General features: G+C 40.4%; 1 protein-coding gene across 1 annotated transcript in view; it reads right to left on the bottom strand.

Annotated features, from left to right (window-relative positions):
- The window catches only part of LOC121180655 (teneurin-3-like), a 212,901-nt gene that overhangs the window by 60,025 nt on the left and 139,345 nt on the right, over window positions 1-13,531 (bottom strand). Inside the window, exons 18-22 of the mRNA XM_041036246.1 lie at window positions 11,904-12,034; window positions 11,674-11,762; window positions 6,527-6,646; window positions 4,934-5,066; window positions 3,915-4,043 (exon numbers count right to left, since the gene is read on the bottom strand). Of these exons, the coding sequence (XP_040892180.1) occupies window positions 3,915-4,043; window positions 4,934-5,066; window positions 6,527-6,646; window positions 11,674-11,762; window positions 11,904-12,034 (602 nt within the window). The remainder of the gene's footprint in view (window positions 1-3,914; window positions 4,044-4,933; window positions 5,067-6,526; window positions 6,647-11,673; window positions 11,763-11,903; window positions 12,035-13,531) is intronic.

Below are 13,531 nucleotides of genomic sequence, written 5' to 3'. Positions count from 1 at the left end.
TTTATATGTATGAGAGGAAGGGAGGGTTTGCTCAAGGAAAAGAACAATGGCAATTGCGCACGCTACTTCCTCAAAGCACAGGGGATTTACTTCTAATTGAGTACACATTGGAATATGGGCATTGTAATGAGTATGCTCTTTTAGGTGACTATGTTAGTCATAAACTTTATTTTGTAGCATAGATTTTCCATTTCAGTTTTTGTGCAAGGTGGGAACATAAGAATTTATTGGTAGAACTGCTGAGCAGACCTTTTCTAGCAAGCAGTCAGCAACCTTGGTGTAAGTGGATGCAGCTCTTTAGATGAGATCCTAAAACTGACTAAATTGTTTATGGATACTGTAGCTCAGTGAAAATCATCTGGTCCTGTAATACTTAGCATAGCTGGTTAATGGTGTTTGTTTGATGATTCAGTTTACGATGACATTGCTTGATGTTGATGTCTCCTGGAGAAACCACTGGTAAATTGGTGTGGCAAGCAGGCTGTACATAACTGCACGCAGTTTGAACATAAAATTAAAAAAAAAAAAAAAACTTGCTTTTGTTAAGTATGAGATTGTTGGCTGAACACCAGGCTGTTAGGTTTTGCATCTTGTTCCTGAAAGCTGACTCGTTATAGATCAGGGCCATGACTGTCGTGTCGTTGACAAACTTGATGGCGTTGTGTGTGGACAGGTAGACAGTCATGGGTGAGGAGGGTATGCAGGAGAGGGCTCAGCACACAACCTTGTTGAAAACCAGAGTTCAGGGTGAGGGTGGAGGATGTATGTTTTCCTAACCTGACAGTCTGGGGGGCAGTTAGTCAAAAAATACAGGGTTTAGTTGCAGGCTGTGGTTTGGACCCTAGTTTGATGGAAATAACAGTGTTAAAGACCAAACTTCATCCCAAAGTCCATCCTAACATACGTGTCTGGTCTTTCCAGTTAACTCACAGCAGTACTGAGGGGCAAGGTTGATTGCATGCTCTATTGATCTGTTTGCCCTGTAAGCAAACTGATGCTGGTCCAAATAGGCAGGGGGGATGTGTTTAACGTGGGCTTAAGTCTGCCTCTTGAACCATTAGGATATATCACGGGGTTGAGTACAATCAGGAGATAGTGGTTCATGCAGCTGAATTTATTTGCCTCTGGATGAGCAGTATGGTTGTTGATTTGAGGTAAGTTGGAACGACAGCGTAGGTCAGGGAAAGGCTGAAAATGTTGTTGAAGACCTTTGCTAACCAGTTGGCACATGCCCGAAGCACACGCCCTGGGACACCATCAGGTCCAGCTGCTTTCCTTGAACTGACGCTGTGCAGTGTCCTTCTGACCTCATTAGTGGCCGGTGTCAGTCCATGGTGATCTGGTGGCAGTCTATCCATATCCCTAATGTTGTTCTCTCTGTTGAAGTGGGCAACCCCTCAGTCTACTAAAACTGTCCTTCATTATATAATCTATTATGGCCTGAGTGCCATGCCACATGAATCGGGGGATCATTAGCACCAAGCCATTGCGTCTGTGCACACCACCATCTTGCTTTCAAAAAACACACACACACATATATATATATGAAGAGTTCCTTAGGGAATGATCCATTTGGACTCTTCCGGCGTTATATTTTTCAACTGCACTATTGCCTTTTCATTAGCTGGGCATTTAGTGTTCATTACACATCCATTACATCCCCTTTAAGACTGCCCTTTTCACTGCCCTCCTCTCTAATGGACTCAGCTCCACCAAAAGCTAAGTAGCAGCTTTCCATTCACTTGCTTTTGATCTGCACTCAGACACACACACACGCGCGCACACACACACACACACACAAGCACACACACACACATCCTGCACACTTTCTTTCATGCACACGGTCTTTCCCTGTCGCCAGTCGACAGGCACATACACATGCGTTCATCGAATAAAAAATAATTATGGAGCTCTGGTTCAGGGTTGTAAAAAATATAAAAACACACATTGAGTTCTGTCATCTGTTTCATTTCCTCTGTGGTCTGGTTAATACAATGGTGTGTGTGTGTGTGTGTGTGTGTGTGTGTGTGTGTGTGTGTGTGTGTGTGTGTGTGTGTGAATAAGAACCACACACACACACACACCTACACCTACACACACACACACACACCACTGCTTCTCTTTGTATTCCACTTTCAATCTCTCTCGCACACACACACAGCCAATATACCTCTTTCCTCCTCTCTTTCTTTGCTTTTCTCTTACACACAACACACACACACACCACACACAAAGATAACATGGTGTAATGTTTAAGCAATTACAACATTCCTCCATGATGAGCCTGAGTTGGCCCCCAAGAGAAACATGCTATTAGGCCTTTAGGCAATTAGAGGCAGTACCTTGGGTGGAGCTCCATGTGTGTGCACATCTATGCGTGCACATAAACCGCTAGTTTCCTATAAAAACAACCACTCCAGAGCTGTGGTAACTGTATGTGTGTGTGTGTGTGTGTGTTTGTTTTCATCCCTGTCTGTCTGTCCAAGACCAAACCTGTTAAATGAGTTTGCAGTTTTCTCTGACAGTAGGACTCCACAAGCCTGCGCCTCACATCAGTGGTGTTGATAGTGCTAATGTGAGTGTTATAGACAGAGTAAACAACTAAGAAATTATTTTTCTTTTTATCAGCCCATCAAAACATCTCTCAGACGTTTTCTTAGGACTGGAAGAACAGCAAGCAAAAAAGGAGTTAAGCGCTTTACTTTTATCGCTCGACAGCAGCACCCTTACTTATTTACTCATTTTTATGATTAAGTATGGAAGCCCTGAGAGGCAGGAGAAATTTATATTTTTTTGCCAGAATCATTTTTCAAATTTTTTTTTTTCCACCTCACCTTGCCTCGCCTGTGGATGAATGGCTCAAAACATAGGACATTCACCCAAGAGACTGGGGTTCCTTTTTATTTATTGACTCTGTTATCTTATTATTTTCATGGCTGCCACATTGTTGGGCCAGTGGACCATCACAAAAATCCATAAAGTGTTCACTGTCCCTTTACCAGCCCTCTCTTGGCTCTTGTCTTTTGGGGTGAGCACGACGGTGAGCAACTCCTGCACATGGGAGAAGTCTACCTTCAAGGCTTTCTGGCCGAAAGGTTTAAAGCACAAATAAAGAAAAAAACAGAAAATGATAAGTTAACTAAGTCATTAAATAAACTGGGACTCAAACCCCAGTCTCATGTGTGAAAGTCCCATGTGTGACCCACTCATCCACTTCTTCACTCTTTATATCTCCTTATGTGACTTGCTAAATCCTCTCTCTGGCAACTTGGCCATGATAGTAATGTCACATAACTAGCTAACACACAGTCTATGTATGTTGTGCTTAGACTGCATGAAACTAAAAATCACCTGGCAGAGAACCTGAATTCTTTTGGACTGGTGAAAACAAACAGTTGGAAAAATCCTGGCAAATCTTGACAAAATAGTTTTTTTTTTCCACTTGCCTTTCAATGAAGCCAACAGTAGCTTTCAGCTGATTACGGTAAATGTAGTTCATATGGTGTGAGAGTAGAGCTCATTTTTATTGGATTTTATTCTTTGCCTTAAAAGTCTGGGAATAAATTAGTGGTTATGTTGAATATTAAAGAAAATTATGAAAACTGTATTAAGGTTATCCATAATACTTTTGTCCGGTTGATAATCTTTATACAATCTTGTATCAGCATATCATATGACTTTTTTTTATTGAGAGGAAAACTGGATTTTTAAAAAATCTGGGCTTCAGCTAATGTTTATTTTCATTATCTTTTATTCTACTGACCATTTTCTCAGTTAATTGACAAATTATATAAATTGTGAAAAATGCGCATCAGTGTTTCCTAAATTGTCATTTTCATTCACTAAATGCATAAAAATCAGCTTTGTATATTTGTCTAAAGTTACTAAGAGGCCTCCTCTGTGGGATTTCTTACCTGTGTTTCAGGTATGATGGGGCCGTCCTCAGGTGAACTTCTATAAAATGTAGACAGAGGTGAAGCAACAATGACGGGAGTGGGTCTGATGAAACCACTCAGGTCACAGCTGGGAATGTCATTCTCCTCCTAAAACAGCCGGACATAACATGTGCCAGTTAGTCTTTTCACTGACTGAGTCATCAGTTCATTGACTGTGAAGTTCATTTGTCACTTTACAGCCAAAACTTTAGCGCACCGCTAGGAATGTCATCCTGCTCCGCATAGTAATCAGGACCAAACAGGATCTACAGATTTGAATCCAGTTTTCAGTGAATATCCAGAATGAAAATCAGAATGTGGAATTTTAGGTATGCACGATCCAATCAAACTACCTGAAATTACCTGAAAGAAAGAAATATTTAGCTGAACCTTTGAATTTGAGATTTTTTTCATCACCAATGGTTTGAAATAAAGAGCGAATATTTGTTGGAAAAGTCAACCAACATAAAATGTAGGATACATAGCCACTTACTATAAAGTTCAATGGTTTCGAAACCATTAATCATCTCCCAACAATCCCTGCTTCGACACATAGACAAATACATAAATAAATAACTTATCCTTGCTTATCCTCAGCTTCACCAAATATCTTTTCAAGAACCTTTAAAAAGGACCCTAATTTTTTGACATGTGGTATATAATAAGAGATAAATGAACAGCTAGAGCAGGGACATGAGATTAAAACTGGGAGAATGTATTTTTTATTTCACTGGGTCACTTACACACTAACTGAAAACCACACACGACTGTGGAGATCGGCATCTCTACTGCGGGGCACAGATCCTGTGTGAGCCACGTCAGTAACAAATTCAATAAAATGCTTGATCAGTCAGTGGGAAACAATAAAAAAGTTAGAAAGCTTCAGAATAGTGCTTAAAGTAACCAGGCTGTCCTTTTTTTTTGCCTGCCATCCACTGGGTCTATGACCCTGTGATGACAGACAAATTATCTAGACAGACAGCAGTGACACCACTCACCTTCTTCATGACCAGAGTGTCCATCACATAGAAGACGTTCCAAGGCACCCACACAGTCCTGTACTGAGTGATGAATGGAGCACGCTCAAAACTCAGTGTCAGAGATGCCCCACCATTGGCCAGGAGATCAAACCTGCAGTACATCAATAACAAATAAGTAATCATGTAAAATAGGTTATGCAGTCTCTGAGCCTCTCTTCTGTTTTCTGAGTGACGCACGACCATGCCAACCACAGGTAACGGATTGTAGCCTACTACGGTAGAGGTGGTAAATGCAAATGGCGATGGTCAGTCAGGGCTGAAATGAGCCAAACAGATTGTCGAATTCAGGCTAACATGCTCCGGCACTTCAGAAGAAATAAAATTAAGCTTACTAGCTCAGAGACGAAATGACTGCTGAAGAAAAAAAATCTCTCTTCCTACAATATGGGACCTTTAAAATTTTCCTGACTGAGTTGTGTTAACCCTAAAATTCTTGAAGCACGTAACAGGCGATTTGCCCTCCAGAGCTGTGCAGTAAACTGGCTCTTTAATGTTGAACTGTGAAGTTGTAATAGGTTCATTTAAATTCTACGAGCGTGTGAATCTACCTGCATTTCCCTCCAAGTGTGTATACTGCAAGTGCATATCATCCATGTGTGTATAAGGTGTGTGTAAACATATGATTGCAGGGCTTTTGTTCTCTGTGTGTGTATGTGTGTGTACTGGAGTGTGTGTTGTGCAGTGATTGATTGCATCTTTGTGAATCCAATGCATTTTACATTTCCACTCCTACACACATCACACATCTTCAGCTGAGGTGCTTGGGATTGAAGACAGAGCCTGGGGTGGATGGGGATAGAGCAGGGTATATATAATTATATAGCGCTGTATATATGTAGATATATCTGAGGTAAGCACATATACTTCCAACCCCTAGCGATAAAAAAAAATTGCTTGATGCCTAGACTGCTTTTTATTTAGTTTGACAACACAATGAATGAAATACATTGAATGTATATGGAAGATTTTGTTGCAAAATGTTTGTGGAGTTCATGACAGCCAGTAGAAACTAAAACCACTAAAATTCAAATTTATATTTTTTTTCTCTTTATTTACAGACTTATGGTGTAATCATGATATGTCTTAGCTAAGCATGCCTCATGTAGTTACTGTTGAAGTGCATGGGAAAGTGGTCTCAGACTGCTGGATTCCACTGTAGATGTATATTTATATATATATGTATTAACCGTGCGCCAAGAAACACAGCAGTGCACACCTGGTTTTAGATTTGCCTGAGATTTATATTTCAGTTAATGCCTGCTACAGATGTGAAATCCCAACCCTGTAAGGTACAGTGTATTTTGTCTATAACAATGTAAACAACAATGGCAGCCTTGGATATATAATATCTCCTGCAGTTCTACATCATCAGGTACTCTATTAATCTCTGGTAGCTCTATATTCCACAGATTCTCAGATTCTGAGAAGGCATAACATTTATTTTAAGAAATCAAAGGAAGGGTCAGGTGAAACAGCTTTGGAGGAGGTACACAGAAAACAGCAAGTTACAAATATAATGTGTATAAATATAAACAATAAATAGATACACACATGCCATCCTTGCGTGTTACGGTGTATCCATGTTCAGGATAGTGAACGAATGTCACGTTGACTCCAATCAGAGGCGTTCCGTCAGCTGTCAGCACTTGACCTCTAATTATCGACACCAGGCTGAAGAGAGAGAAAGATGGTAGAGAGAAGTTAACTTTATTAAAGGTGCAGCTATTATGCAGCGATTACAAAAGAAATTACAGAATTTTTACAGTAAGGAACTGAGCAAACCGAGCCGTCAAAGACAGGAAAGACCCGTCGGTGTCTGTGGTCGGGCAAAACCAGTGCTGGAAAACTGTCACACATACAGTAATACACTCACACACACACACACAACACCACAGCCCTTCTTATCATCAGTATTACTCTGTGAGGCATCACTTGAAACAACCACTGTGATGGCAGCTGCTGAGCAGGGACAGTGGGAGCACTATAATGGGACACTGATGTTTCTGCAGCACTCAGGGCCCGACTGCACATCATCATCACACTTCTTTGTATAGTTGTGACTTCACAATAATGTTCATTGTAATTGGAGAAATGATAAAAAACAATATATTGATTAGGGAGGAATTCTCATTTGATTATAAAGACTTCACTAACTGAATGACCCAAATCTGATTAATGAGGCACATTTATCAGTCTAACCACACAAGCAACGCTAGCTGAAGAAAGTCTGACTCACACAGTCACTAACATCGGGGCCTTGAATTGTGTGCCACTGCATAGACAGCTACATCCCAAACACATACACAAACCTGACCTGGATAGATAGTGCAACTGAGTTTAAGCTGATCCGTCACTTTCTCAGACCAACTCTTAACACAACAAAGTCAGACAGGGGAAAAAAAAAAGAGGCAGATCATCAGACAGGTTGTAGGTCCTTCCCTTCCAGCTGATTTAATGTCTAATACACTTGTACACATACACATATGCGTGCGTCTTTACAGCCTAGTCTGGTTACAGTTATGTTTCGTACAAAACATATTTTCTGTCGTAAGTTTAGTTGTATAAAATAATTCGTTTCTAGGATATGGGGTTGGCTTTTATGTGAATGTGTATGTATGCATGTATGAAAAACTTGTTCCTTACCATAAACTACAAATACAGGATTTAATAAGTATTATCAATCAATCACCCAGGACAAAGAAAAGACCAATCACAGAGGTTCTTGAACATTTAACCAGTTACTTTTGTGATTCCATATCCATCCGTTTACTCAGCATGTGTGCATAGTATGTAGGTTGTCTCCTTCTGCAAGTATTACATATGTAGGCCTATAAGTTTGTCACTATAAGCTGAAGGGGAAATTAAGACATTTCTTTGTCCTTTAAGTGTAAAACAGCCATTTTTAAAACGCTCCAACCACACACACACACACAGACATCCACACACAAACTCAATACTGCTTTAAGGTCGTCTAATAAAGCATTTTTATTATAAGGTTGCAGGTCCATTCCATTATGGAAATACAGGACATTTTTATTACAGGGTTGTGGCCCTCTGCTCTTATGAAACATTCAGGATAGCATAAAAAATGTGACAAAAGCAGAAAAATGGCTGAACAGAATTGCCATCATGTTTCTTCCCTGTCAGTAGCTCTTGCCTTTCACTCTCTATATTTTGCAGACTGCCACCCTCTTTCTCCTCTCTTATCATATTTAATGAATGTTATGTCTGAGGCAGATGTGGGCAGAAATGGCTTTTGGCAAGGAAAAATAGCAGACCTTAAGTTCCTGTATTGTGATCTCTGTCTCGCTCTCACTTTTTCTGTTATATCGATCCAGACAGAAAGAAAACCCAACCTGAAGCTTCTCATATTATGGTAAGTCAAAGTCGAGTGAGTGATGACTTGGAGGCAGAAGCATTATGATTCAGCCAATCACCACAATAGAAAGAAAAGAAGAAGAAAAGAAAAATTATCTATCAGGATCCCTATTAAACGGACCGCATTTTTATATTATATAGTGTTCGCACCCAAGGACACCTCAACATGTAGACTGCAGGAGCTGGGGATCGGACCCTTGACTTTTTGATTAGTGGACGATTTACAAATGCCATGACGTCAGCTAGTCTTTGTGGGGTTCACCATAGGCTTAATCTTTTTTCTTGTTCTACTGTCTTTCCACCAAGTGATATTGCTTAGTTGAGGGATCCATTTTGTTTTAGACATGTTCAGCACTAATTTGTCCTTAGCTCTTGATATATTAATGTTGCATTGAAAATAGGTGAATCATCTGCATATATAATCACTCTGGCTTTATCTAATACCAATGGTAGATCATTACTAAATACAGAATATAGGAGAAGTCCTCAGCAACTACCCACACAAACCCTGATTTGGAAGTCTTCACTATCAGAAGAGCTACCATTAAAGAACACTCTGTCTTCTCGTGGACAGGTAACTCTCCATTAGGAATATTCATTCATTCATTTTCTACCACTTAATCCATCAGGGTCGCGGGGGAGCTGGAGCCTATACCAGCTGACTATGGGCGAGAGGCGGGGTACACCCTGGACAGGTCGCCAGCCAATCGCAGGGCTGACACACAAAGACAGACAACCACACACTCACACCTATGGGCAATTTAGAGTAGCCAATTAACCTAACCCATGCATGTTTTTGGGACTGTGGGAGGAAGCTGGCGCACCCGGAGAGAACCCATGCAGGCACAGTGAGAACATGCAAACTCCACACAGAAGGGCCCAGACCGGGGTTCGAACCTCGAACCCTCTTGCAGTGAAGCGATAATGCTAACCACTGCACCACCGGAACAAAGGAACAAAGAAGTGAATTTAAAACCATAACATTTGAGTTTTCCAAGCAACAGATAATGATCAATAACATCAAAGGCAGCACTAAAATCTATCTCCACCTGCCTCCTGTCATCCATACTCTTTGGCCAACCATCAGTCATTTGTGCTAATGCTGTGACTGTAGAATGACCTTCTCTAAATCCATGCTGGTAGCTCGAAATGAAAACCGTTACTTGAAAAATAGTCTTGGAGTACTGGGAGAAGACTAATAGGACAACTGTTGGGACCAGTGAAGGCAGATTTATTATCCGTAGGCAGTGGAATGACCTTTGCCTCTTTCCAAATCTCCAGGCACACTCTATACTCTTACACTTATTAAATGTATGACACAATGGTGTGGATGTACATTTGGCCTTGATTTGGAGTAATTCTGGCATCTAGATTATCTGTACCTGGAGATTTTTTTGTCAGAGAGAGATAACACAATCCTTTCAACATTTTCTTTTTGTACATGGTGGAATTCAAGCACACACTGCCTTTTCTTCATAATACAGTCTTTTATGATGGTTTGGGACACTGAGTCATCTCATCTCATAGCTCAGTGTACCCCCTTTGCTTATAAGTAGTTATTAAAAAGAAATTGTTTGTAAAAATGTGATCAATGCAAGTTGATGTTAAATATACCAATTTCCCAAATGGGACAATTATCAAAAAATGTAACAACAATAAGATGCCCTAGTTCAGTGTTACCATCAGCTGCATTACATTAGCATTTCCCAGATAACCTCAAGATATTTCATATTTGCACAGGGCCACCACCATATTTATTACTGTCCCTTCTGAACAAACAGTAGCCATGTACTACAACCTCTGAGTTCTAAAACAGTGAGTCCAAATGTGTCTCTGAAATAGCTAGTAAAACTAAACTGCATCTACTCTGTTTCAGCCTCCTTGTGCTTTAGTTGTAGTTTGTCAGAGAACAGTTTCATGCTTCTGCTTTCAGATTCAGCCTGTTTTTTCTTGATTGCGCCTCCAAGTCTTTTCCGTTTCACCTCGGTTTATGCTCTTACAGATTATGAATGCAGTGTTCCTTACTGAAATGCAATACCCAGCAAGTTTTCCTTGAATGGCTGTGATTTGGCCACATCCTTCTCAGTAAACTGAAAGCTTGCTTTGAATTCCTGTATGTCTTTGGCTATGCCATCCAATCATGCTTTCATAGACTCCATTATAAGCTTTATAAAGCCTTGCAAGTTGCTCTCCTTGTGGAGTAACCTTTCCTTGTAAAAGTCTAGCTGTTTCTCCAATAGCTCATGCACCTGGCTTATGGTCATGAATTTGCCGTCATTTTTTAGCTTTTTATGAGACATTGTGATGTGGAGCTGCTCAGCTAATAATGTTCTCTAAGCTAGGCTAAGCACAGCAGGCGAAGCTAGCCAGCTCACCACTGTCGTCTGAAAGTGGAATCCAAACACAAAAATTTGAACAGCAATCCTGGTGATCTTGCCACCAAGACAGATGACACACAAAGTCAGGAAATCCAATAAGAAATCCAAAGCAAGGCACATTCAAAGAAAAAATAAGAACTAGATAACAGCAAACAGCTAGATGCATCAGGTTTGCTACCAGATGCCTGAGTCAGGTGTCAGGTCTTTACCTTGGAACTAAAACATCTTCGCTTCTTCCCACTGTGGTAATTTTCACTGTTCCCACACAATTTACTCCACCTGCTTTTAGGCTTGAACACTTCAAATGACACCTTGAGCTGACACTAACCCATGATCCCACTGTGATGAAAAACAATAGTGTTTGTACAGAAGAACAGGAAGTAATTTTACCCCCTGAAAGAACTGTGTAGAAGCCCTGGTAAGGTCATTATTCCCTTTTCTGTACATGGAAAACCTTTTCACACAGCACATAACAGATGTATGAAACTGCCCAAATCTGTTTCACACTTTATACCAAAGAAAACATTGCTTGCATGATTAAAAAGGGAAAAAAAAAGAATTATGTCTTCTATTTGTTGTTCATTCCTGATGGTTACAATTTTATTACCATCACAACCTCAGTCACTCAGTCAGTAGAGTTGCGTTAAAACCCCCAATTTAACCCGGTTATTAAAACCAAACTGTTTCTATGTGAATCAAAGGTGAACACATCTAAAATTCAGTGCAGTGGAAAACTGCAAAGGGAACAGCTCTGCAAAATCCATTAAACATTAAAAAAAAACCAAACCTGCAGGGTCTGAATTGTGTGATTCAACTGTGGATTTGTTAACATCTGTCTGACAAATCATGCTGCTATATACTGATGTTGCTGTATACCCAGAATTCAGACAAATAACTAAAGAAATGAATAACAAACAATGAAAAACACAGAGGCACAATTACCTTCTGTTGAATGGACTCTCTCCAGTGATAACATGAGTGGATTCAGGACCAACTAGGAAGTGAATGCGCTGGTAGAAAGACCTTGCAGCCTAAGGAAAATAAAAGGTAAGTAAGCAGACAGTAAGTAGACTTTTGCTACACTGAAAAGTGATGTCAGTTTTGTACCAGGAAATAACACTTTTATATATCATTTCTTATTTTTATTTCATTTCTAATTGGAAGCTCCTTACCTGCTGAGGAGCCAATGAGGACAGAGACTGGCTGAGCACCTCCCCTGGGTCAGGTGACCCTTTGCAGTATAACTGATTCTGACAGGAGGGTTGCAAACAGCAGTCTGGATCCATACAGTCAGCCAAGCCATCTGAAATATGCATAAAAGGTTTATTATATTCAAGAAGGAAGAGAAGGAAGGACTGGGACCTGAGAAGGAAGACTAAGTACAGAAGGATGATGTCGCACCAGAGACCAAAGTCCACTGTCTGTGGTTGGGCAACAAAAACACTCTGGGTAAGGTTAGGAAAAGGCTGTAGTTTTGGTTAAATGTCAATAAACACATTGTGTGAACTATATTAAACCAGACCAGGATCTTTCCCTAACCTTAACCAATGTATAAGCGTAAGGAAACAGGGTTGGCCAAGAAGAAGAAAGATGGAATTAAAGAGAGAGGGAATAGGAAAAAAACAGAGGGATTAGGAAGGGAGGGATAAGTGAGGGACAGGGAACGAGAGAGGAGAAGGAGGTGGATGGAGTGGAGAGAGTGAAAGAGAAATGGAAGGATAGAAGGAGGTATGTAAGGGAATAAAATCCTGGCTGCCATTTGTCTCTGTTGGTTATAAAGGCCATTTGTACATCTGGGAAACAGGCACCAGGGACTGGCAGTATGTACACACACACACACACACACACACACACACACACACAGACCCTCCACTCCTCTGTCCTGCTTTCTTTGCTTTCTAATCTTTCCAGTTAACTCACTTCTCGTCCAAACCTAGTCCTGGGTTTAGGGTTTTACGCTGTGGCTCAGAGCATTTCTGCTGAAACTACTGAGAGCTGACGTTTTGTAGTTGTTAATAAAGCTTTCTTTTCAATCTGTCTACACCCGTGTCTTTTTTTTTTCAGTTTCAAGGTTTCAGTACTTCCCCCAGAAGTTTATAATTGCAGATGCTACAATTACCTTTTCTTTCTCTGCAGCTTTTATTTAACACTGTACCAGAGGCTGAAGCTCATTTACTACACATTTAAGACCTAGTTACAATTGGTGTCCAACAGCCTTTCAACTCCACTGTGACATCAAGGTTGATCTTACATGTTCAGCATGCTACACATCAGTGTGTTATTTTGATAGTTTAGGGAATTCAGCAAAATGTTACAAAAGCTAAAATACAACTGCATGTTTTAGGATATGACTGCAGGTGTATAGTGGGCATTTGACTTCAGCATGCAAAATCCCTGGCACGGGCTTTACGCTAATGCCTGCACTTATTTTTTGATGCTTCACTTGGTGTCAAGTGAGAATGAGGACTCGGTTGATTGGACGCTGTGAGTGGATTTTTATTTTTTCCTTACTTCTTTGCAAATCCGCAAAGGGGCTTTCAATACTGCAGACCACAACAAGGTGAGTATGTCCCAAACCACATAATGACCCACACATGATTGAACAAGGGTGACTCATATATCCAGGACTTTCCACATTATATGGATGTGAAAATTGTTTAAGCTGTTAAACACTTGTGACCCTCGAATTAATCCCAAACCTCTTTCTGCAGCACGATATGAATTTTAAGACTGAACTCAAACATAAATACCAAACCTACTGAGTGTTAATTCCATACTAATCTCCCTCCCTGAATTCTAA

Source organism: Toxotes jaculatrix, chromosome 4 (assembly GCF_017976425.1).
Source record: "Toxotes jaculatrix isolate fToxJac2 chromosome 4, fToxJac2.pri, whole genome shotgun sequence".
Taxonomy (NCBI): Eukaryota; Metazoa; Chordata; class Actinopteri; family Toxotidae; genus Toxotes; species Toxotes jaculatrix.
Note: the sequence above shows the minus strand (reverse complement) of the source record. Positions and strands in the feature narration are given on the sequence as shown.